The sequence below is a fragment of the Lonchura striata genome, chromosome 6, assembly GCF_046129695.1.
Source record: "Lonchura striata isolate bLonStr1 chromosome 6, bLonStr1.mat, whole genome shotgun sequence".
NCBI classification, from domain to species: Eukaryota; Metazoa; Chordata; class Aves; order Passeriformes; family Estrildidae; genus Lonchura; species Lonchura striata.
The window spans coordinates 65,194,080-65,215,307 of record NC_134608.1 but is presented as its reverse complement, the minus strand read 5'-3'; the positions used below and the strand labels follow the sequence as shown (position 1 = coordinate 65,215,307).

The 21,228-nt window shown below is 51.2% G+C and overlaps 2 protein-coding genes across 2 annotated transcripts in view; one reads left to right on the top strand and one right to left on the bottom strand.

Annotated features, from left to right (window-relative positions):
- Window positions 1-21,228, bottom strand: part of LOC144246356 (uncharacterized) — a 387,512-nt gene that overhangs the window by 294,644 nt on the left and 71,640 nt on the right. The window contains 1 exon segment of the mRNA XM_077783741.1: window positions 4,649-4,911. Within this exon segment, the coding sequence (XP_077639867.1) occupies window positions 4,649-4,911 (263 nt within the window).
- LOC144246409 (olfactory receptor 14J1-like) lies at window positions 18,393-19,325 on the top strand. Its single transcript, XM_077783807.1, has one exon. It carries the CDS (start codon window positions 18,393-18,395, stop codon window positions 19,323-19,325), a length of 933 nt encoding a protein of 310 aa, XP_077639933.1.

Genomic DNA, 21,228 nt, shown 5'->3' with positions numbered 1-21,228 from the left:
TCTGCAAGATACCTTGCATATAGGAAATTTTTTATGGAGAGTACCAATTTTGACAATGGTAATGTTAAGAGAGGGACAGTTCTTTTCCATAGCAAGGAAAGCAGGGAGACCCTTTGCTCCAGGAGCTGATGAGAGCCAGCCCTTGACATCTCAAGGTCAGCCAGACCCGTCAGGTGGCCCTTGGCAGGCCAAGCCAGCCAGACCTGTTCCATGTTCCCTCACTTCCATGGGGCCCCACTGTGTCCAAATGGTCCCTTGCTTCCAGGAGGCCCTGAGGTGTCACAATATCCCCTTGGTGACACCAGGCCCTGAAGGGTCAGAATGGTCTCCATGGTTCCATCAGGCCCCACAGAGTCATAATGGTCTCTGGGTCCATGAAGCCCCATGGTGTCACCATGGCCCCTTGGTTCCATGGGCTCCCGTGGTGCCACAATGATCCCCTTGGTTCCATGAGGTGCCCACAGTGTCACAGTGATCTCCATGGGAAGGAAGAAACCGAGCCCCAGTGTGGCAGGGGCAGCCACCAGAGGCCAAGGCCAGCCAGGCTTGATGGTACTGGCAGATTTTGTCTGGGAGCAACCCTTGGATATAGGGAATTTTATAGGTGGAATCCCAATTTTAGACATGGACACTTGGAGGAGGATGGTTCTTTCCATAGGAAGGAAAGCATGGAACACCAGTGTTAGAGGGGCAGATGAAAGGCGGCCACCAGGGGCCAAGGGCAGACAGACCTCTCTTTCCTGGTAGCTTTTGTCTGAAAGCAACACTTGGATATAGGGAATTCGGGAGTTGGAAGCCCAATTCCCACAATTTCTGCATAGATAAGGACGGTTCTTTTTTCCATAGGGAGGAAAGCACTGTTGTGTTCCGCCGCAGCAAAGGGCACAACAACTGCCCCAGGCCCCAGAGTCTCAGACCTCAGGCAGGCACCAATGACCAACAGAGAAAGAATGGCAACAGGACAGGTCTTGGTTTAGAAAACTGAGGATTCTTCATTTTCCCAGGGACATACACAAGAAACGAGGTGGTAAGGTCAAGACTTTTATATTACAGGGTAGGGGTGGAGTTTAGGATCAAGGTCCAATATTAAGAGGAGTGGGAGACTGCAAAGTGGTGGATTGAGGAGGACAATCAATGGAAAAAACTACAGTGGGGACATTGCAGCACAATTTAAGCCAATAAGGGTAGAGAAAACGAAGAACATTCTGGGGCCATTCCTCATTTGATCAGATAGGGTGGAGTGTCTTTTCCCGGGCTTTCAAGGGCACACCCCACAGCGTGGAGGGGTGGAAACTTCTTTAAGTCACGCTCTCGCCAGATGCTGTGTCTGGGTAGAATTCCCACCTCATTGGGCAGGGGCACTCTACACCTTTGGTGCCATTATTTCTTTCTCTGGCTGTTTTATACAATGAAATGAAACTCCAGGATCTGTGGAACCACCCTTCAATCCTTCCCAGGCTACTCCTGTTCTGTCCTCAGTCTGCATACAACTGAACCCAGAGCCTGCAGCCTCTACCTGCTCGTTATGTGATGAAGCTTTCAAACCCCATCTTGGGAGATATTTGGGTCCTCCCCAGGATCTGTGAAAATGGAAAAATAGTTATCAAAGTTATTTTCTCCCAAGTCTAGCAGTGACAGAACAATGGTCAATATCTCTAAACTGAATGAGAGTGGATTTAAATTTGTTAGAAGGAGGAAATATTTTACAGTGATGAGAGTGGCACAAAACGGCAACTGTTTTTCCAGAGAAGTGGATTTCCCATCCCAGGAATGCTCCAAAATCAGGGCGTGTGTGCAACCTGACCCAGTGAAATCCCCTCCCCAAGGATGGAATTCCTGTTGTGTGGGTTCTCAGATGTGCTGGGTGCCCTCACAACACTTCTGGCCAGAACGTCTGCTGAGGGCAGCCAGGCTGCTGCAGGGCAGTGACCTCACAGCCATCACCATGGCAGCCCTGTCCCCTGGGCCTGGCTCTCCCCTTTCCTCTGCCCCTGCCTTGTCTCTGCTGGCATGAAGAGTTTTGTTGTTAATATCTTGTCCCCAAGGTGCTGGGCCAATGGCTTCCCAGCCAGGGTCCTGGAGCAGAAGTGGCTTTTCAGAGCCCAGCCAGAAATGAGCCCTGAGGCAGCAGCTCTGCAGCGCTGGCCACCAGGCCGGATTGCAAGGGAGGCTTCTGGCCATGCCCTGCAAGCAGCTGCTGCTGCCAAGGTGCCTTTGGTGCCTCGGGCTGTCCCTGGCACAGCTCCCAGCACGGCGCTCTGCCCTTGTGCCCGAGGCCTTCCCTGTGCTGGGGCTGGCCTGGGGCTGTTCCTGCAGCGGGACCTGCCCTGCTCCTGGCACAGGAAACGCAGTTCCTGCTGGAGCAGGAGGCTCTGCCTGCAATGGGCTCAAACCACTCCAGCAAGGCCCTGCTGACTTCAAAATTGCTTCATAGAGCAGAATATCCTATAGGTGTTGTAGCTTCTGGACTGTGGAGTAAATAACTCTGGTTAAGAGCTTATTGTCTAATCATGATCAGATTGTATTTATGTAAATATATCTGGTATTCCATCATTAATCCTGTGGGACCAATTGCATTGACAAATTGTTCAATTCTACCCATCCAATCGTTTATTCATTAACCTTTGACAAATTCTGGGGCCGGGATTGGATCCAGTCACTCCCAGTCTCTTCTCTTAAAAGGAATTTTAGAAGTCAGGAGGCTCTTCAGGGCTTTTAGAACCCATGGTGGCTGCTAGGTGTCTCCATCTCATGACTCAGCAGGAGTTTCTCCAATAAAGCAATAAAGCTTTTGCCTGAAGCTCCCACTCTGCACATGACAGGAGTGTGTGTGACATCCTGGCTCTTTGGCAGCCTGGGGACACCTGGGATGTCACTGTGGAGCCCCCGTGAGTGTCTGTGACAGATAGGTGCCTTTGCAGCCCAAGGTGCCCTGGGAAGTCACCATGGAATGGCTGTGAATGCCTCTGACCACACGGCTCTTTGTCATCCCCATAAACCCTTGGGAGGGCTCCATGGAGCCCCTGTCTCTGTGTGTGACATTCCAGCTCTTAAACAGCCTGGAGACTCTTGGAAAGTCCCCATGGAACCCCTCTGAGGTCCAGTGACAAATCTCATTCTAAGGAGGCAACCATCACCAGGAAACCCTGTTGCTATGGTCAGTTTCCATGGCAACCATCACACGGAAACCCTTTTTCTATGGTCAGTTTCCATGGCAACCATCCCCAGCCCCTGTTGCTATGGTCAGTTTCCATGGCAACCATCACCAGGAAACCCTTTTTCTATGGTCAGTTTCCATGGCAACCATCACCAGGAAACCCTGTTGCTATGGTCAGTTTCCATGGCAACCATCCCCAGCCCCTGTTGCTATGGTCAGTTTCCATGGCAACCATCCCCACCCCTGTTGCTATGGTCAGTTCCCATGGCAACCATCCCCAGCCCCTGTTGCTATGGTCAGGCCCTGGGCAGCTCCATGGAGACCCCATGCCAGGGGTGGTTGCCATGGACACCAGCTCAGGCCTGGAGCCCGTTGCCATGGCAACCATTGGCACTCCCATCCCCAGGGTCATGGATCCAGAACCACAGAATTGGCTGAGCTGGGAGGGGCCCATCAGGATCCTCGAGTCCAACTGCTGGCCCTGCACAGGACACCCCAACACTGCCAGCCTGGGCCTGGCAGCGCTGTCCAAACGCTGCTGGAGCTCAGAGAGCCCTGGAGCTGGGACCCTTCCCTGGGGAGCCTGGGCAGTGCTCCAGCAGCCTCTGGGCAAAAACCTTTTCCTGAGATCCAACCTCAGCCTGCCCCGACTCAGCTGCAGCCGCTCCCTCCACTCCTGTCCCTGGGCACCAGAGTGAAGAGGTTCCCTCAGCCCCAGCCAGGGACCCGCTCCCAAGGCTGCTGCCATGGCCACCAGGGCTGGCACCAGCTGGGATGCTCAGTTTCCACAGGCCGGGGCTCAGGAATGGCATTTCTCAATTTCCTGCTCCCACTAAAACCCCGCTGGCACTCGTTGCCCTCTCACCTTCCATTGAGGGAAAAAAGGGAAAGATCCCTAGCTGGGATAAGAACAATTTACTGGGAACAGCAACAAAATAAGGAACAAACAGAAACAGAAAAAATATTGACAACAGAAGGGATAAGAAAAACTAGTTACAGGGAAAACTACATCACCATCAATTGTATCTTCCTGGCCACGTGTTTCCTCCTGCATGGAAAGGAAACCCTTCTCCTCAGGGAAAGAGAGAGAGAGAGTCTCTTTGCTGTCCCTGGCAATGACCTGAGGTGGGAGTGAATGTAGTGACAGGGCCATGGCCAGACCCTCATGTCCTTCAATCCCATATCAGGCCATTGGTAGGGGCAGGAAAAGTGACAGGTGTCTTCCCAGCATGGATCACAGGGAACATGGATCACCAGGGCTCTTCCCAACGTGGTCTTCCAATGGGGGATGAAGCTGGAGCAGTGCACAAAGCTCTTCCTGCAGCTGGGGAATTTTCAGGACTTCCCTTTACTGGTGGCTCCGTTGGTGTCTGGTCAAGTGAGAGCTCCGGGTGAAGCTCTTCCCACACTGGGGACACTCGTAGGGCCTCTCCCCAGTGTGGATGCATTGGTGGATGATGAGGTCGAAGCTCCAGCTGAATAGCTTCCCACACTCTGCACACTTGTAGGGCCTCTCCCTAGTGTGGATGTGTAAGTGCCTGACAAGGTGGGAGTTGGAGATGAATCCCTTCCCACACTCCCCACACTTGTAGGGCCTCTCCCCAGTGTGGATGTGTAAGTGCCTGACAAGGTGGGATTTGCAGCTGAAGCCCTTCCCACACTCCCCACACTCGTAGGCCCATTCCCCGGTGTGGATCATCAGGTGTCGTTTCAGACTGTTGCTCTGCCTGAAGCTATTCCCACACTCCAAGCACCTGTAGGGCTTCTCCCCATCAGGAAGCTTCTCAGGCACCACCAGCTCTGAGCTCTGGCTGAAGCTCTGCCCACCTTCCTGGCCCAGGGTGGGTCTTTCCTCCTCAGAGCATCCTGGGCTGGGCTTGCAGACCTTCCTCCTGTGGGATCTCCAGGGATTTTCCTCCCTGTTGGATTCCTGCGCTGTGGAGTTGCTCAAAAAGGCTTCTTCCATGAGGTTCTGCTGCAGGGATTTGTCTTTCCTGGTCTCCATCCGCAGCTCCTTCTCTGGGGTAGGAAGGACAAGGAGAGGATGGGATTTGCCTCTGTGCCACAGGGAAGGGCAAGGAGATCCCCCCAGTGCGTCCCCGGCAGGAGGGCACCGGCAGCGGGGCTGTCCTGCAGCTGGGGGCCATGCTGGGCTGGGAGATGGAGCAGGAGAGAGGGAGAAAGGGGCACTGACTTCCTCCTCACCTGCCTCAGTGTCCCAGGGCATCTTCCTCTTCCTCATAGCCTTTTCCATCTGGCAAAGGGTTGGGGACGGGAAAATCTGTTTTGGGAGGAAAACAAGGGATAAGCACAGTGAGTTTTGTACTGGTTTCAAGGCAAACCAGGGAGAGTCTAAGCCAGAATGACAATTTAATAAGAAAATTAAGATCACGGCAATGATAGAGAAACACTGGCTTAATCTGACAGAGTCAGGATATAACCTGACACCCCGATAGTCAGTGTGGTGGTAGCAGTCTGATGAAATGGTGGCTGCAGTCCAGCTGGAGTGATGAACGTGATTCTGTCAAAGCTGTGATCCTCTAGAAGGGTCTGGTCTTCCTCTGAAGGTCCAGTGGTGCTTATGCAGCTCTGGTCCTCTGGGAATCCAGTAGCCAAGGTGGTCGTGGTGTTGCAAGGGTGAGATTATATCCAGGTAGGAATGCTTGGTTCCTCCCCCTGGGTGGAGCATCCCACAATGGGATGATGTAATTTTATCAGTCCTGCAGTGACACTCAATGGCCCATTAACAGAAGATGGCCCCTGAAGGGCGTTATCAGGGCTGAGCCATGGAAGAGATAAAGAACACTGCCCCACCTGTTGATAACAGTTTATGGAGATGGTGACTAAAAACACTTTTGGTTACATCTGACACTGTAACCGGAAACAGTGAGGCAATCCCTGCTTGGGGTGGGGGGTGAACACCACCCCCCTTACCCAAACTGGCTCCTGTGTAAAACCCCTGGGAAGGCCACGCACACAGGGGACAATGACACACTTGCCCTGTCCCAGGGGAGAGCTCTGTCCCTGTCACTCCCTGGCTGTCTCTCCCTTTTTCCCTTTCTTTCCATGTCTCTCTTAATTTTGTTAAAATCACTGGAAGAAAGGGAGCAAATTATAGCAGCGAGACTGACAAGGATCATTCACCCCAAGGTGAGAAACACAAGGCTGCCAAAAGTCCTACAAGAAGCCCAGGTCAAGTAGCTAAATCCCAAATAACTCTCGAATTCACAGGCTTGGGGGGAGAAGCATTATTTTCTTGGTCCCTGTCACCTTTGTGACAGCTACACAGACCTTTCCCTTCCTTTTAATAATCTGTATTGGGCCAAATTTCCACGTTTCTTTTTTTAGAACCACCAGCATCTGAGTTGGAGCTGTGCTGGAACTGATGAAATTTGGAATTGCCACAGATTTGCTTCTGTTGTTGGTTCATTAATGTTTGGGATTTATTTGCATTTCCATCAAAAGTGTCTTGTGGGAAGAGCAAATCTTCCTCAAGGCATTTTGTGTAGGGTTAAGTTTAATTTCTGCTGAGTTTGTTTTGTCTAGTGCCCCGGGGATGCTCAAGGGGTCTCTGGTTTTGGTCTGGCCCTAATTTTCTTCTGATTTCTCTTTTTCACTTAGAAACACATGAAAAATGACTAAAATTATTATTGACCAGAGATGTCAAAAGTCCCACCAATTAAGAGGTATTTGAGGTGGAATTTACTGTTTGGGAACATATTCTGGAGGATTTGTGGGTTCTTGGGGGATATATGGGAGTATTCTCCATATCTTTGCACTCCAAAATCCAAGGAGGGCTGCTCTTTCACCTCAAAATGACTCAATCCCCCAGGAAGCCCCACAGTCTTACCCCAAACTAGCTACAACCCACCTCAAAATGGCTGGTTCCCACCTCAGTCCAGTGCCAAAATTACTTGATTCCTCAGCCTCCAGGGTGAGATGGGGTTGGAAGGAGATCAGGAGAAGTGAGATCCAAATTTGAGGTTGTGGGATCAGGATTGTGTGGGGATGGCTGGGTGCGATTTATTTTTATAATAAATAAAACTTTCAGAATTACTGATTTCTGTCCCATTCATTTTCTGTCAGTTCTGGTTTGCTTTTCAGAGTGCTGCCTTCTCAGCTGATTTTGTTTGTGTCCTCCTGTCCCAGACTGAAAAGTAAGATGTGTTCTATTTGCCATCTGTATGGCAGTTGTCCTGTGTTAAGTGGGCAGTTTTTCCTTATCTCTTCCACAATCAATCCTCCCTCAGGGGAGACATCTGCTTCAACAGATAATGAACCATTGAATGTCACTGCATGACTGATAAGAACTGTAACATCCCATTGTGAGATGTTCTGCCCAGAGGGAGGAGCCAAGCATTCCTACCTGCATCTAGTCTTGAGATTCTGTCCCACCAACACAGCTTTCTCTGTGCTGGATTTCCCAGAGGAACAGCTGCCTCTTCCACTGCCTCTTCAGAAGAAGAATCCCTTTTCTACAGGATCACTTCTCCAACAGAAACACACCAGGAGGGCTGCAGCCACAATTCCAATTGGACTGCGGCCAACACCCTGTCCAACAGTGTGTCAGGTTGTATTCTGACTCTGAAAGTGTTGTTTTAGTTTACTGCAATTTATGTTTATCTTTTTATTTTCCTCCCTAATAAAAAACTGTTATTCCTGCTCCCATATTTTTACATGAGAGCCCCCCTTAATTTCAAATGTATAACAATTCAGAAAAAAAGAGTCTACATTTTTCCATTCCAGGGGAGGCTCCTGCCTTTCTTAGCAGACAACTGTCTTTCCAAACCAAAACACCTCCTTTCTCTCCTGTCTTCTTTACCTGCTCTGTTTCTCTCTCAGTGTCTCCCTTGACCCAGGGCAGCTCCCACCAAAGACCCTGCCCTGATTTCATTCCAAATCCATGAGCTATCACAAGCAATGGTGAAGTTATGAAGGCTGGCAGTGAAATGTCACTCTAAGATCTTGCTCAGCTTGTCTTCTGGCCCTTCCATAAGAGCTTTGCCTTCAAGGGCAGGAACATCTTTTCCTGGCTGGGAACTGGAATTCCAGCCCCTGGGAGCGTGTGCCATGGATCCCAGAGGGGCATTCCTGAGGCTCCCAGGGTGCTGCTCCTGCCGTGCCTCCCAAGGAGCTCTGCAGGACAGGGGACAAGGTGCAGCAGCTGTGTTGGTTCTGCAGTGCTACCACGGCCCCTGGTTCCATGAGTTTCCGCACTGCCAACAGCGGTTCCTGGGTTCCATGATGTCCTGCTGTGTCGCCATGGATATTTGGTGTTATGAAGTTCTTCAGTGCCACAATGGCCACCTCGCTCCATGAGCTTCCACAGTGTCCAAATGGCCTCCTTGGATGGGCAGTGTCACCATGGACCCTTGGCTCCATGCAGCCCCGCTGGGTCACCATGGACTCCTTGGTTCCATGAGGTTCTGGGGGTGTCTCCATGGTCTCCTTGGATCCACAGTGTCACAATGGACCACTGGATCCACGTGGCCATGCTGTGTCACCATGGCCCCTTGGTTCCATGGGACCCCAGGGTCACAATTGACTCCTTGCTTCCACGTCACCCCCTCAGTGCCAAAATGGCCCCTTCGTTCCATGGGGGACACAAAAGATTTATAGAAACATTGGGGAAATTCTGCTTAATGCACCTGGGAACATCTGTGTGCATTCCGAAGAGAGGTTAAAGTGAGGATGGCCCCAGCAGCTTCCATCTGCAACATGGATCCAGGGAAAGGACCAGGACAGAGAATTCATCTGGGAGACTCAGAGAATTCTGCTTCCAGAGATCATTTCTGGTCACACTGTCCCTTGTAGAAAGGTGACACCATTCCAGGCAGCCTGTACTGAGCAGGTGGTTCCTGAGTGGGGTTTGTTGTTTAGGAAACCTTCTCAGGCTTTTCCATTCTTTCTTTCCCAAGAGCAAAACTTCTCCTGGACCTGTGTGTAGGCAGAGCCCTGAGGAGAGCAGGTGGGACACGGTGCAATGGGCTGGGACATGGAGCTGCAGAGCTCAGGGACAAGGTTCTGCTGCAGGGCACAGGGATGTCAGTGCCAGATGGGCGATGTCAGACATGGTGAGGCTGGGGGTGAGGAGCAGCTTGTCCAAACAGGGTCAGCCCTCAGGGGGCTCATTCTTGTACATGCCTAGACCTCCTAAGGAGAATTTCAGTGTCAAGATCACCCGGGGAATGCTTCTATCAGCTCTTCTCTGAACAGGGAAATAATAAAAAATATCCTTTGATTGAAGAAAAAAAGGTCATGAGGAGCACTTGGAAATCTTCTTCCTTAAGAGAACCCCAAACTGGCTCAAATCAGCTGCACAAGCCCTGGGGATTTGCAGACAATTGAATGAAGGCAAAGCAGCCCTGAGGGCTTTCTGTATTTTACTGATCCCCATGGTGGATTTGAGCCCCCGTCCAGGATCCTCAAGCACTGAGAGAAGGCTGAAGAAGCTGCTCAAGGAGTCAGAAGCAAAATTCCAAGTCCCTTGGAGCATCACTGGGCCCCACTGAGGACAGGGACTGCCAAAGGCTCTCAGGGACTGGTGAGAGCAGATCCTTGAGGCCAGGATTGCAGGGAGCCCAAGGCTCAGAGCAGGGAACTGCAATGCTGAGCAAGGCCTGGGCTGGCTGGGGGAAGCAGAAAGACCAAGCCCTGAGCCCAGCCTGGCACAGCAGGGCCTGTCCCTCACGGGTGGCTCGGGGCTGTTTGTGGGGCAGGGGGATGTGAGGGGCAGCAAGGACAAATGTCACAATCCTGTGTGACCCTGCAGATCCTCATGGAACCAAGGGGCCAGGGTGACACTGTGGGGCCTCATGGACACAAGAGGCCATTGTGAGTCTGCAGGGCTGTAAAACCCCAGAACACTGAAATGCTGGGGGTCACCAAAGGTTCCTTTACTTTAGTTTGGTACACAGGAGAAACTGATTTATTAAAAAAATAAGGATGTTGATCTAGTACCGATATCCAACTGTGACAGACAAAAACTAACAGTATAAAGTTAGAAAGTGTATGTTTATTTGACGCCGGGCAGTATGCGGGATAGCTCCCAAATACACACCACAGCTTCCAAGTGATTACAGAGTCCTTTTATCTATACAAGTATTGAATACACAAAATACAAATACATATTCATAATTTTGGTACATCCCATTCCCCGCTTCGTATGCTAATCACTCCAAAAGCTATTAAGCATGTGTAGTTTGTTCCTTGAAATGGGTCGGTGGTCCCTTTCATGGGGAGGGGTCCCAAAATGAGGAAGTAAATGAAGTCTTCCTTGTTGTGACCTTTCTACCTTTTTAATGCAAATATGACAAATTAACTCTTGCGAAAACTTCCATTCCTTGTCTTCAATTGGTTTCAGAACAGAGGAGCCCCACAACTGTCTTATGTTCCTAAAACCTATTTGTCAGTTTCTATATTCTTCATTATAAATCCATCTAATTAAACATTGTGCTGACAAGCAATCAATTAATAGTTAACTACTAACTCTTAACTTCATCAAGGCCTACTCATTTATTTTAATTAACTCTAGTATGGCTTATCTCTAACTAAAGTCTTAGCTCCTCTAAAATCTCTAAATTCCTTAAAATTTACATTTCAAAACACCAACCAGATATTCTCATCATGGCCAGATGTAAAGAATATTCTTGGTGGGAAGAGACCCACCAGGATTGTCAAGTCCACCTCTTAAGTGAATGGCCCACACAGGGAATGAAACCACATCTTCTGTGATACCAGCACTGTGCTCTAACCAACAGAGCTAAGAGGTCAAAATGACACAAAAATTTACTGGCAAAATATAGACAATCAAAGAGCTTGAGCAAAGGGTTTCATACAACATCCACTTCAACATAAAACTCTTATCATAGCATTAACTTGGTTAAGTTACTCCACTTTACCTAAAAACCTTTAACCCTTAAGATACTAATTTATCCAAAAATGTTCCAGCTAAAGAGAATTAGAAGGAGAAGAAACAGAAAACATCAGAAAGGCAGAAGATCTATAGAAAGACACTCACACAGGCACCAATTGCTGGGGTTTCAGTGTCCCCAGGAGAAGGCAGGATCCAGACCATGGGCTGGCCTCGTGCTCCGGCTTTTAACCCCCTGGGCCTCCATGGGCCCGCCCCTGGGGTGGGACTGCCAGGTGATTGCCCAATCAGAGTCAGGGGAGGCACCAGCTGCTGGTGTGTGATTGGTTAACAGCTCAGCCAATCAGCACCGCCCCTGCTGTGTGATTGACAGCTCTGCCAGGCCAGGCTGGGGGCGGGGCTCTGTCCCACCACAAACCAAGGCCTGACCCGCCCCCGGCCCCACACGGGCATTCCGAGCATCCCAAGGTGTCTTGGGACATGGATCTCATCCAGCCTCTGACAGCGACCACGGGGACACTGGGGAACCTCATGGAACCAAGGGGCCATGGTGACACTGGGCTGACTCATGGAATCAAGGAGACCATTGTGAACTCAGAGACCCCAAGGAACCAAGGGTCCATGGTGACCTTGTGCAGCTGCAGTGTCACAGAGGAGCCGTTGTGACACAGCGAGGGCACATGGAGCCGAGGGGCCATTGTGACACATCAGGGCTCTGTGGAACCACGAAGCCATTGTGACATTCCAAGGCCTCATGGAAGCACAGGGCCATTGTGACACTGCAGAAGCAAGGGGAACATTGTGACACTCCAGGGCTTCATGGAACCAAGGAGACCATTGTGACACTGTGGGGTCCCACAGAACCAAGGGAACATGGAACGGGTCTGGCTGGCTGGGCCTCCTGGGGACCACCTGACAGGTCTGGCTGACCTTGGCATGTCAAGGGGTGGTTCTCATCTGCCCCTGAAGCACTGGGTCTCTGGACTTTCCTTTCTATGGGAGAGAACTGTCCTGCTCTTCCAGGGACCCAGGGCCAAAACCAGGATTCCTTCTCCAAATTTTCTTATATTGCAAGGATTGTTTTTAGATGAAATCTGCCAGGAGAGACAGGTCTGGCTGCCTTGGCCACCTGGGGACCATCTCTCATCTGCCTTTGAAACTCTTGGACCATGTGCTTTTCTTTCTTATGGGAAGAAATCATCCATCTCAACTATGCACCCATGGATGACATTTGGGATCTGCCTCCAGAATTTCCTATATCCAATGATAGCTCCCAGACAAAAGCTGCTAAGATAGGTCAGAGACATGTCTGGCTGGCCTTGGCTTCTGAGGCCTGGCACTCATGTGCCTCTGAAACATTCAGACTCTGTGCTTTACTTCCTCATGAAAAGAACTCTTCTTCCTGTCCAGGTGCCCACAGCCAAAATTGAGATTTGCCCTCTAAAATGCCCTGTGTCCAAGGATAGCCCCTAGATGAAAGGTGCCAAGGTATGGCTGGCTTGGCCTAATGGGGGCCACCTCTCATCATCTTCCAGGACACTTGGACTTCACACTTCTTTTTCTTATAGGAAAAAATAATTCATCCTGTCTAGGTGCCCATGGCCAAAACTGGGATTCCACGTCCAAAACTCTGTACATTCAAGGATGCTCCCAAGTGAAAGCAGCCAGGACAGAAAGGTCTGGCTGCCGTTGGTCTCTTCTGAAACACATGGGCTGCCTCTCACCTGCTTTTGAAACACTGGAGCTCTGTTCTTTCCTTCCTATGGAAAAGAACCGTCTTTCTTATCTACACAGAAATGGCCATACTTGCAGTTCCACTTCCCAAATTCCCTATATCCAAGAGTTGCTTCCAGACAAAAGCTACCAGAACAGAGAGGTCTGGCTGCCTTAGGGCTCTGGTGGCCACCTTTCATCTGCCCCTCAAACACCATTGTTCTGTACTTTTCTTCCCATGCAAAGAACAGCCCTTCTCCTCCAAGTGTTCATGTCTGAAATTGGGATTCCAACTCTAAAATTCCCTATATCCAAGGGTTCCTCCCAGACAAAATCTGACAGTACTGACAAATCTAGCTGGCCTTGGCTTCTGCTGGCTGCCCCTGCCACACTGGGGCTCGGTTCTTTCCTTCCCATAGAGATCACTGTGACACTGTGGGCACCTCATGGAACCAAGGGGATCATTGTGGCACCACTGGAGCCCATGGAACCAAGGGGCCATGGTGACACTGTGGGGCTTCATGGACCCAGAGACCATTATGACTCTGTGGGGCCTGATGGAACCATGGAGACCATTCTGACCCTTCAGGGCCTGGTGTCACCAAGGGGGCATTGTGACACCTCAGGTCCTCCTGGAAGCAAGGGACCATTGGGACACTGTGGGGCCCCATGGAACTGAGGGAACATGGAGCAGGTCTGACTGGCTTGGCCTGCCAGGGGCCACCTGACAGGTCTGGCTGATGTTGGGATGTCAAGGGCTGCCTCTCATCAGCTCCTGGAGCACTGGGGATCTGTGCATTTCTTGCTATGGAAAAGAACTCTCCATCTTTTCAGATGCCCATAGCTAATACTGACATTCTGCCTAAAACATGCCCTATATTCAAGGGCATCTCTCAGAATAAAATCTGGCAGCTCTGGCTGCCCTTGTCCTCTGGTGGTCAGGCCTCTTCTTCCCCTAAAACAGTGGGGCTCTGTTCCTTCATTCCTATGGAAAAGAACTGGTCTTCATGTTCAGGAACCATGGCCAAAATTAGAATTGGCCACCGAGTCCGGCCAGGGTCATGGAACCGTCTGCAGGCCAAGGGGAGATATTGACCCTTCCACTGCTGCCATCCTCCCTCCAGTGAGAGAAAAGGACACAGGGCAGGCACACAGAAGAGCAACATGAAGACACCAAGGTAACTGAAGGGGAAGGTGAGTCCCAGATAGGAGGGATGAGGGGATGCCTTGATCTTGGGGCTGAAATCCTCTGCTAAAGCTGTGGAGAAGGATGTCATTGATACATCAGACTCTCCTTTTCTCTATAAGGCATTGAAAAGTATGGGGAGATGACTAGTTCAGCAAAGGCCTCCATGCTAAAGTAAGCAAATGTTGCAGTAGCTGTGATCCCATGAGAAGTTTGAACAGCCAAAGAGTAGAGTGATGAGACCCTGTGCCCTCAGCATGAGAAGATCTCTGTTCCCAGAGATGATTTCAGAAAGAGATGAAGAGAACTTTTGCTCTTAAACAGCTGATCTTTAAACTAATACCCCATAAATTGACATGGCCTCTAAACACAGCTGTGGGAAAACTGTGAAAAAATGGCATGGACATAATGATTGCAGATCTTTCCAGGTAGCTGTTATTCATGGAAATGAAAAGCCATAAGATAAACGGTTTCTTGTGGAGAAGTCTCCATAACATTAAGAAGAGGAACTTCTCTCCCTAAGTGAACTGAAGAAAGACTATCCTAGACGTGGTAAACTGACTTAAAATTTGAGGTTTTGACTCTTTAAATGGTCACTAAGGAAGAAGTGGTTGCATGAAGAGGAGGAGAGCTGTTCTGAAAGTTTTGTTCTGATCTTTATTACTCTTTCTTTTAGTTATTGTTAACAAACTTTTCTTTATCCTCTTAATATTTTAGTCCACTTTGCCTTTCTCCTAATCCGATCTTAGAGCAGGAAATTCGTAAGTATATTCTAGTGAATGTACTGGTAATTAACCAGCACTGAACCAACCACACTAACTAATGCATTGACCGAGAAATCTCAAACTGGTGAACCAAAACATCTAAAGGAACTTCCTGATGAACTGCCCCAGACAAGAGAGAAATCAAGGCAGAGCCATGGTTTGTTAGAACTTGCTTGATCCTAAGGAGCCCCGTGGTGCATTTGGAGCTGAGCCCTGGAACCTCAGGGCCTGAGAGGAGATTGCACAAACCTTTCCCGGAGTCAGAGTCAGAGGAAACACCCAAAGTGTCACAAGGCATTAATGGGACCCACTGAGGTCCATACCTAACACAGGCTCCTCATGGACTCCTTGGAGGAGAGAATTGGAGGCCAGGATGGCACAAAAAACTCTCAGAGACTCAGTGTGGAAAGGAAAATCCAAAGTACCTTAAAAACCTTGAGTATCTCGAAGTATTAATGAGCCCCCTGCGTGTCAGTATAATGCTCTCAAGGGACTCATTAAAGCAGATAATTGGAGGTCATGATTGCACAAACCTCTCACAGAGTCTGTATCAAAAGGGAATCACGAAATACCTTAAAATAACTGAAGTACCTTGAAGAATTAATGAGTCCCACTGAGTGTTGTTCCTGACAAAGCCTCTCCAGGGACTAATTACAGCAGAATATTGGAGGCCATAATTGCAGAAAGCTCTCAGTAACTCCAAGTCAAAAGCAAAAGCCAAAGTCCTTTGAAAAACTTGCAGTCCCTGGGAGCATGAAGGAGCCCCCAGAGCCATTCCTGACCAAGACTCCCCAGGGACTCCTTCCAGGAGATCCTTGACCCCACTGGGATGTGGGCTAGGGGGGGATGCTGAAGGCAGGACCAGGGACTGACAGTGCCCAGCCTGGCTGGGGCTGTGCCAGGAGGCCCCAGGGCCTCAGGACAAGGTGTCTCCTCACAGCCCTTGGTGGCACAGACCCTGCTGTGCCCCAGGGCACCAAGACTTGGCTTCTCTTTGTCCCCACCTGGCATCAGTGCCTCCAGTTCTCTGCTCTGCCTGGGGCCTGGGGACACTTTCTCAGTCGTGTCCCTCAGTGGGACCCATTAAAAGTCCAAGAAACTTTGGAGTTGGATTCTGACTTGGAGTTCTGGAGAGGTTTCTGCAGCTCCCTCTCAGGGCCTGATGTTCAGGGCTGAGCACAAAGCCCCAGAGGGTCATTAAAGTCCTTGTGCTGTGTCTGTGCTGCTGAGCTGGGCCGGGCTCCTGGCACAGAGGGTGATCCTGGCAACCAAGCAGAGCTTCAAAAGCACATTTCTCTTGCTGAGCAGCTCTTCTGCCAGCCCAGCAGGGCTGGGGCACTGCCTGCAGCCAGCCCGGGCACAGCACAGAGGCACAGAGAGCTTCAATCAGTCAGGGCTGGGAAGGGGCTGAGAAGTGCCTGGGGCAGAATCACTGCCAGCCCTTGGCACAGGAACCTCTGGCTGCAGGACAATGCAGAGGCAGCTCCTGGAGAGATCTCCTAAAGCTGGAACATGCCAATGCCCACAGACCCTGTGAGTGCATTCTCTGCTCATCTCCTGTGCAGAGCAGCCAGGGGTGCCCAGGGCTGTCCTGCAGAGCAGGGTCCTGCAGCCCAGGGCGCTGTGCTGGGCCAGGGACTCTGCTGCCTGCCAGGGACAGCTCTCAGCCGGCCCTGGAGCTGCTCCCAGCGCTGGCCAGGAGCTGTGGGGGGAAGGAGCCACCCTGAGCAGGGCAGGTGCTGCTGCTGAGAGGGGCTGGCTGGGGCAGGGCTGCTCCCAGCTCCAGACCAGCCTGGGCACAGCTCCGGAGGGCACTTCCCAAAGAAGGTAAGCCTGGGATTGCTGTAAAGGTCAGGAGCTTTCCTGAGAGTGTTTTCAATTTTCTGCTTGGAGCAGGGTGGGAAATTTGGGATGATGACAAAAATATTTTTGCTTTTCATATATTTTTCATATATTCATAGTTCTGTAAATTACTGTTATTTAGTTATAAAATTATAATCCTTACCTAACTCTATTAGACTCTTAATTAACTCTATTTAACTACTATTCTATACTTAATGTAATTATAGTCCTTAATTAACTCTAGTACCTTTCCTTATCTTGTCTTAGATTTTAGAACTATAACCTGTCTAAATACATTTTTAAAGTGCTACATAGTCTTTTTATCAGGGAAAGAACCCACAAGAATATTTTGGCTTTTGAATGTGAGCAGTGATAACAAAAACTGGGACAAAAAAGGCTTTGGACTTACTCCAGTGGGTTGAGCCAGGGGTGTGTAACTGGGTACTGAATCTGCCATTGGATGTTCCTGTTAAATATCCTAAATAATCAACCTTAATAAATTATTGAAATCAGGGGCTGGGTGTGCCCCATTCCAACAGGGACACTTGGAAGCTTCCAATAAAAGTCTGGTTCTTACTTTACTCCTCTAACACTGTTGCAAGGGATTTTTTTCTCTTTTGATTATAGACAACAGGGGGATGAGAGAAGCAGAACAGGAATTGTAATCCCAGAATCACAGAACATTCTGAGTTGAAAGGGACACACAGGATCATCAAAGGAATGTTTGAACATTTGCAGAGACTCCAGAACTGTGACTTTGGGTGGTCAGTCTCTCTGCTGGGAGCCTCCCAAAGGGCCTTCAGCCACTCCTCAGCCCTGGGCAGCAGCAGCATCACCTCTGCAGGGCCCAGCAGAGCTCTCCTGAGCTGCCCTTGCCCAGCTGCACACAGAGCCTGCCCCAGCCAGGGCCCTGCACACAGGCAGGTTTCTGTAGGGCCGGGCCGAGGGCACACAGGGTGGGATGGGCTCTGTGAGCGCTGGCAGGGACAAGGCACCTCTCAGGAAGGGATGTCCAGGCCCAGGGAGATGCTCAGGGAAGCAGAGGGGGCTGAGCAGGGCAGAGCTGGGGCAGGAGGGCACTGTTGGTGTGTGGGAGGTGCCAGGCACAGCTGGGCACGGGAACACTGTCCTGAGTGCCCGGCTGTCTCTGCCCTGCCCTCTCAGGCACAGCCCCACAACATCTTCTCTTATTTCTGCACTCCCCATGTATTGTTACTGTTATCTGGGCTCTCAGGGAGGCTCTGGCATTCGCAGCAGCTGAGTCAGACACTGCCCTTGCCATTCCTGCCACGCAGGGGTGTCCATGGGAATGGGGTGTCCAAGCTTCCCTGGGACCTCTGGGGCTGAGGATAAAGCAGTCCATGGGAAAGGGGAATGAGCTGAGCCCCTCCCTGAGATCCCATCATGGGCACAGCCAGGGATCTCCTTCCTGTGCCCTTTCCAGCTCTGAGCTGCCCTCCTGGGTGCAGATCTGTACCAGAGCCTCTGGGAGTTCCCTGAATGTCCCGCAGGGAAGTGCAGAGCTGCCACAGGTGAGGAAATGCTGCTGGGTTGGCCAAGGGAGCCGTGAGTGTCCTTGGCACAAGGGGGTGCTGAGACCTTGCCCAGAGACCTTTGGAGAGGGTGAGACACTCAGGGATCCCTCTGCTCTGGGCAGGGTATGCTTTATCCCAGTGTGATCTGGAAGTGAGATTGTGCTTTGATTGCAACCAAAGGTTTTCCCAGAGCAGGAACAAGGGTGGGTGAGTCCCAGCAGGACAGGCTACAGGGAATGGCCCAGGTCTGGCTCCAAGCAGCCTCTCCTGACTTGTCCCTGTCCTTTCTCCATGAACAGGTGCCCATGTGCAGCCACAGTAAATGTCCAACAGCAGCTCCATCAGCCACTTCCTCCTGCTGGCACTGGCAGACACGCGGCAGCTGCAGCTCCTGCACTTCTGCCTCTTCCTGGGCATCTCCCTGGCTGCCCTCCTGGGCAACGGCCTCATCATCAGCGCCGTAGCCTGCGGCCACCACCTGCACACGCCCATGTTCTTCTTCCTGCTCAACCTGGCCCTCAGCGACCTGGGCTCCATCTGCACCACTGTCCCCAAAGCCATGCACAATTCCCTCTGGGACACCTGGAACATCTCCTACGCAGGATGTGCTGCACAAGTTTTTTTCTTTCTGTTCTTCCTCTCAGCAGAGTTCTATCTCCTGACCATCATGTGCTACGACCGCTACGTGTCCATCTGCAAACCCCTGCACTACGGGACCCTCCTGGGCAGCAGAGCTTGTGCCCACATGGCAGCAGCTGCCTGGGCCAGTGCCTTTCTCAGTGCTGTGCTACACACAGCCAATACATTTTCCCTGCCTCTGTGCCATGGCAATGTCCTGGGCCAGTTCTTCTGTGAAATCCCACAGATCCTCAAGCTCTCCTGCTCCAAGTTTTATCTCAGGGAACTTGGGCTTCTTGTGGCTACTGGTAGTTTGTCATTGTGTTGTTCTGTGTTCATTATTTTCTCCTATGTGCAGATCTTCAGGGCTGTGCTGAGGATCCCCTCTGAGCAGGGACGGCACAAAGCCTTTTCCACCTGCCTCCCTCACCTGGCCGTGGTCTCTCTGTTTGTCAGCACTGGTGTATTTGCCTACCTGAAGCCTCCCTCAAAGTCCTCCCCATCCCTGGATCTGTCCCTGTCAGTTCTGTACTCGGGGGTGCCTCCAGCCCTGAACCCCCTCCTCTACAGCCTGAGGAACCAGGAGCTCAAGACTGCAGTGAGGAGACTGATGACTGGATGGTTTCAGAAACATTAAATAGCTGGCCAATTTCTGCAAATCACTTGTAATAAAAGTAATCTTTGATACAAATTGTTGGTTTCATTATAGAGGTGCTTTTTTACTTTGTTTTAGGTTTTTCAGATTGCCCACAAAAAAGTATCATTGTTTGTGCCATTTCTCATTTTGTTTACCTCCACCTTCCCTGTGCCCGCAAACTGTGTCAATGAGGGGTTGAACTCTTGGTGGATTTAAGGAACTAAATTATCTCCCAGCAGAGTTTTCTGCAGAGATGCCCTTTTGCTGCATTCTCTGGAGCTGCAGCAGCAATGTCTGTGTGCAGAGCTGGGGCAGATCAGTGCTGGCACAGCAGCTCTGGTCCTGCTGGCCACACCATTCCTGATCCAGGCCAGGAGCCATTGGCCTTCTTGGCCACCTGGGCACACTGCTGGCTCATGTCCAGCCTGCTGTCCATCAGTCCCTGCAGGTCCCTTTCTGCCTGGCTGCTGTCCAGCCACTCTGTCCCCAGCCTGTAGCGCTGCAGGGGTTGTTGTGCCCAAAGTGCAGGACCCGGAACTTGGACTTGTTAAACCTCACCTTGCTGGATTTGGGCTCTGGATCCAGCCTGTCCAGGGCCCTGTGCAGAGCCCTCCTACCCTCCAGCAGATCCACCTTGGTTTCATCTGCCAAGATGTCCTTGGTTCCAAGGGGCCCCTCAGTGTCACCATGTCCCTTTGGATTCACCAGGCCCTGCACTGTCACACTGGTCTCCTTGGTTCCATGGGGCCCCAAAATGTGACAATGGACTCCTTGGCTCCATGGGGTTCACAGTGTCACAATGTTCTCGTTGGTGCCGCAGTTTCACAGTGGCCCCTTGGTTCCATGGGGCCCCAGGGTGTCACAAAGGCCCCATGGTCACATGAGGTCACACTGTCACAATGCTCTCTGTGCTTCCACAAGTCCCCTCAGTGTCACAATGGACTCCTTGTTTCCACGAGGCCACACAGTGTCACAAGGGCCTTCCAGATTCCCTGAGGCCCCAGAGTGTAACAGTGGCCCCTTGGTTCCATGAGGCCCCGCAGTGTCAGAAGGGCCCCTTGGTCCCACTGGGCCCTGGATTCTCCCAATGCTCTCCTTGGTTTGGCAGTGTCACAGTGGTGAAACCCCTTGGTCACACGCGGCCCCGCAGTGTCACAATGGCCTCTGTGGTTCCATCAGGACCCAGTGTCACGGGGACTCCCTGGTTCCATTGGGCCCCAGAGCACCACAATGGAGCCCTGGTTCTATGGGGCTGCACAGTGTCCTCTTAGTTCCACGAGGACCTGCAGTGTCACAATGGCCCCAGAGTGTCCCAATCATCACAGAATGACAGAATCAAATAGTCTGGAAAAGACCTTTGGGATCACCAAGTCTAACCAATGCCCTAATACGGACTTGTCACCCAGACCATGCCACTGAGTGCCACTGGAGAGGGACAGTGACTCTGCCACCTCCCCCCTGGCTTGCCCATTCCAATATCCACTCACCCTTTCTGTGAAGAACTTCTTCCTCTTGTCCAGCCTAAACCTCCTCTGGTGCAGCTGAAGGCTGTGTCTTCTTGTCCTGCCCTCCAGCAGATCCACACTCACACCCAAGTTGGTGTCATCTGCAAATTTGGGGATGGTGGGCTCAATCCCCTCACCCAGATCATCGGTGAAGATGTCAAACAGGACTGGGCCCAACACAGATCCCTGGGGGACAGCACCAGGGACTGGACACCAGCTGGGTGCAGCACCATCCCCACCCCTCTCTGGGCCCAGCCTCCAGCCAGCTCTTCCATCTCCCAGCCAGGAGGGAACCTGCCCAAGCTGTGGGCTGCAGCTTTTCCAGGGAATGCTGTCAGAGACAGTGTCCATGGCTTTGCTGAAGTCCAGATGGACACATCCACAGCCTTTCCCACATC

Bases quoted from the DNA above. Each gene is read 5' to 3' on its own strand.
- LOC144246409 (XM_077783807.1), top strand. From the start codon at position 18,393: ATGTCCAACAGCAGCTCCATCAGCCACTTCCTCCTGCTGGCACTGGCA.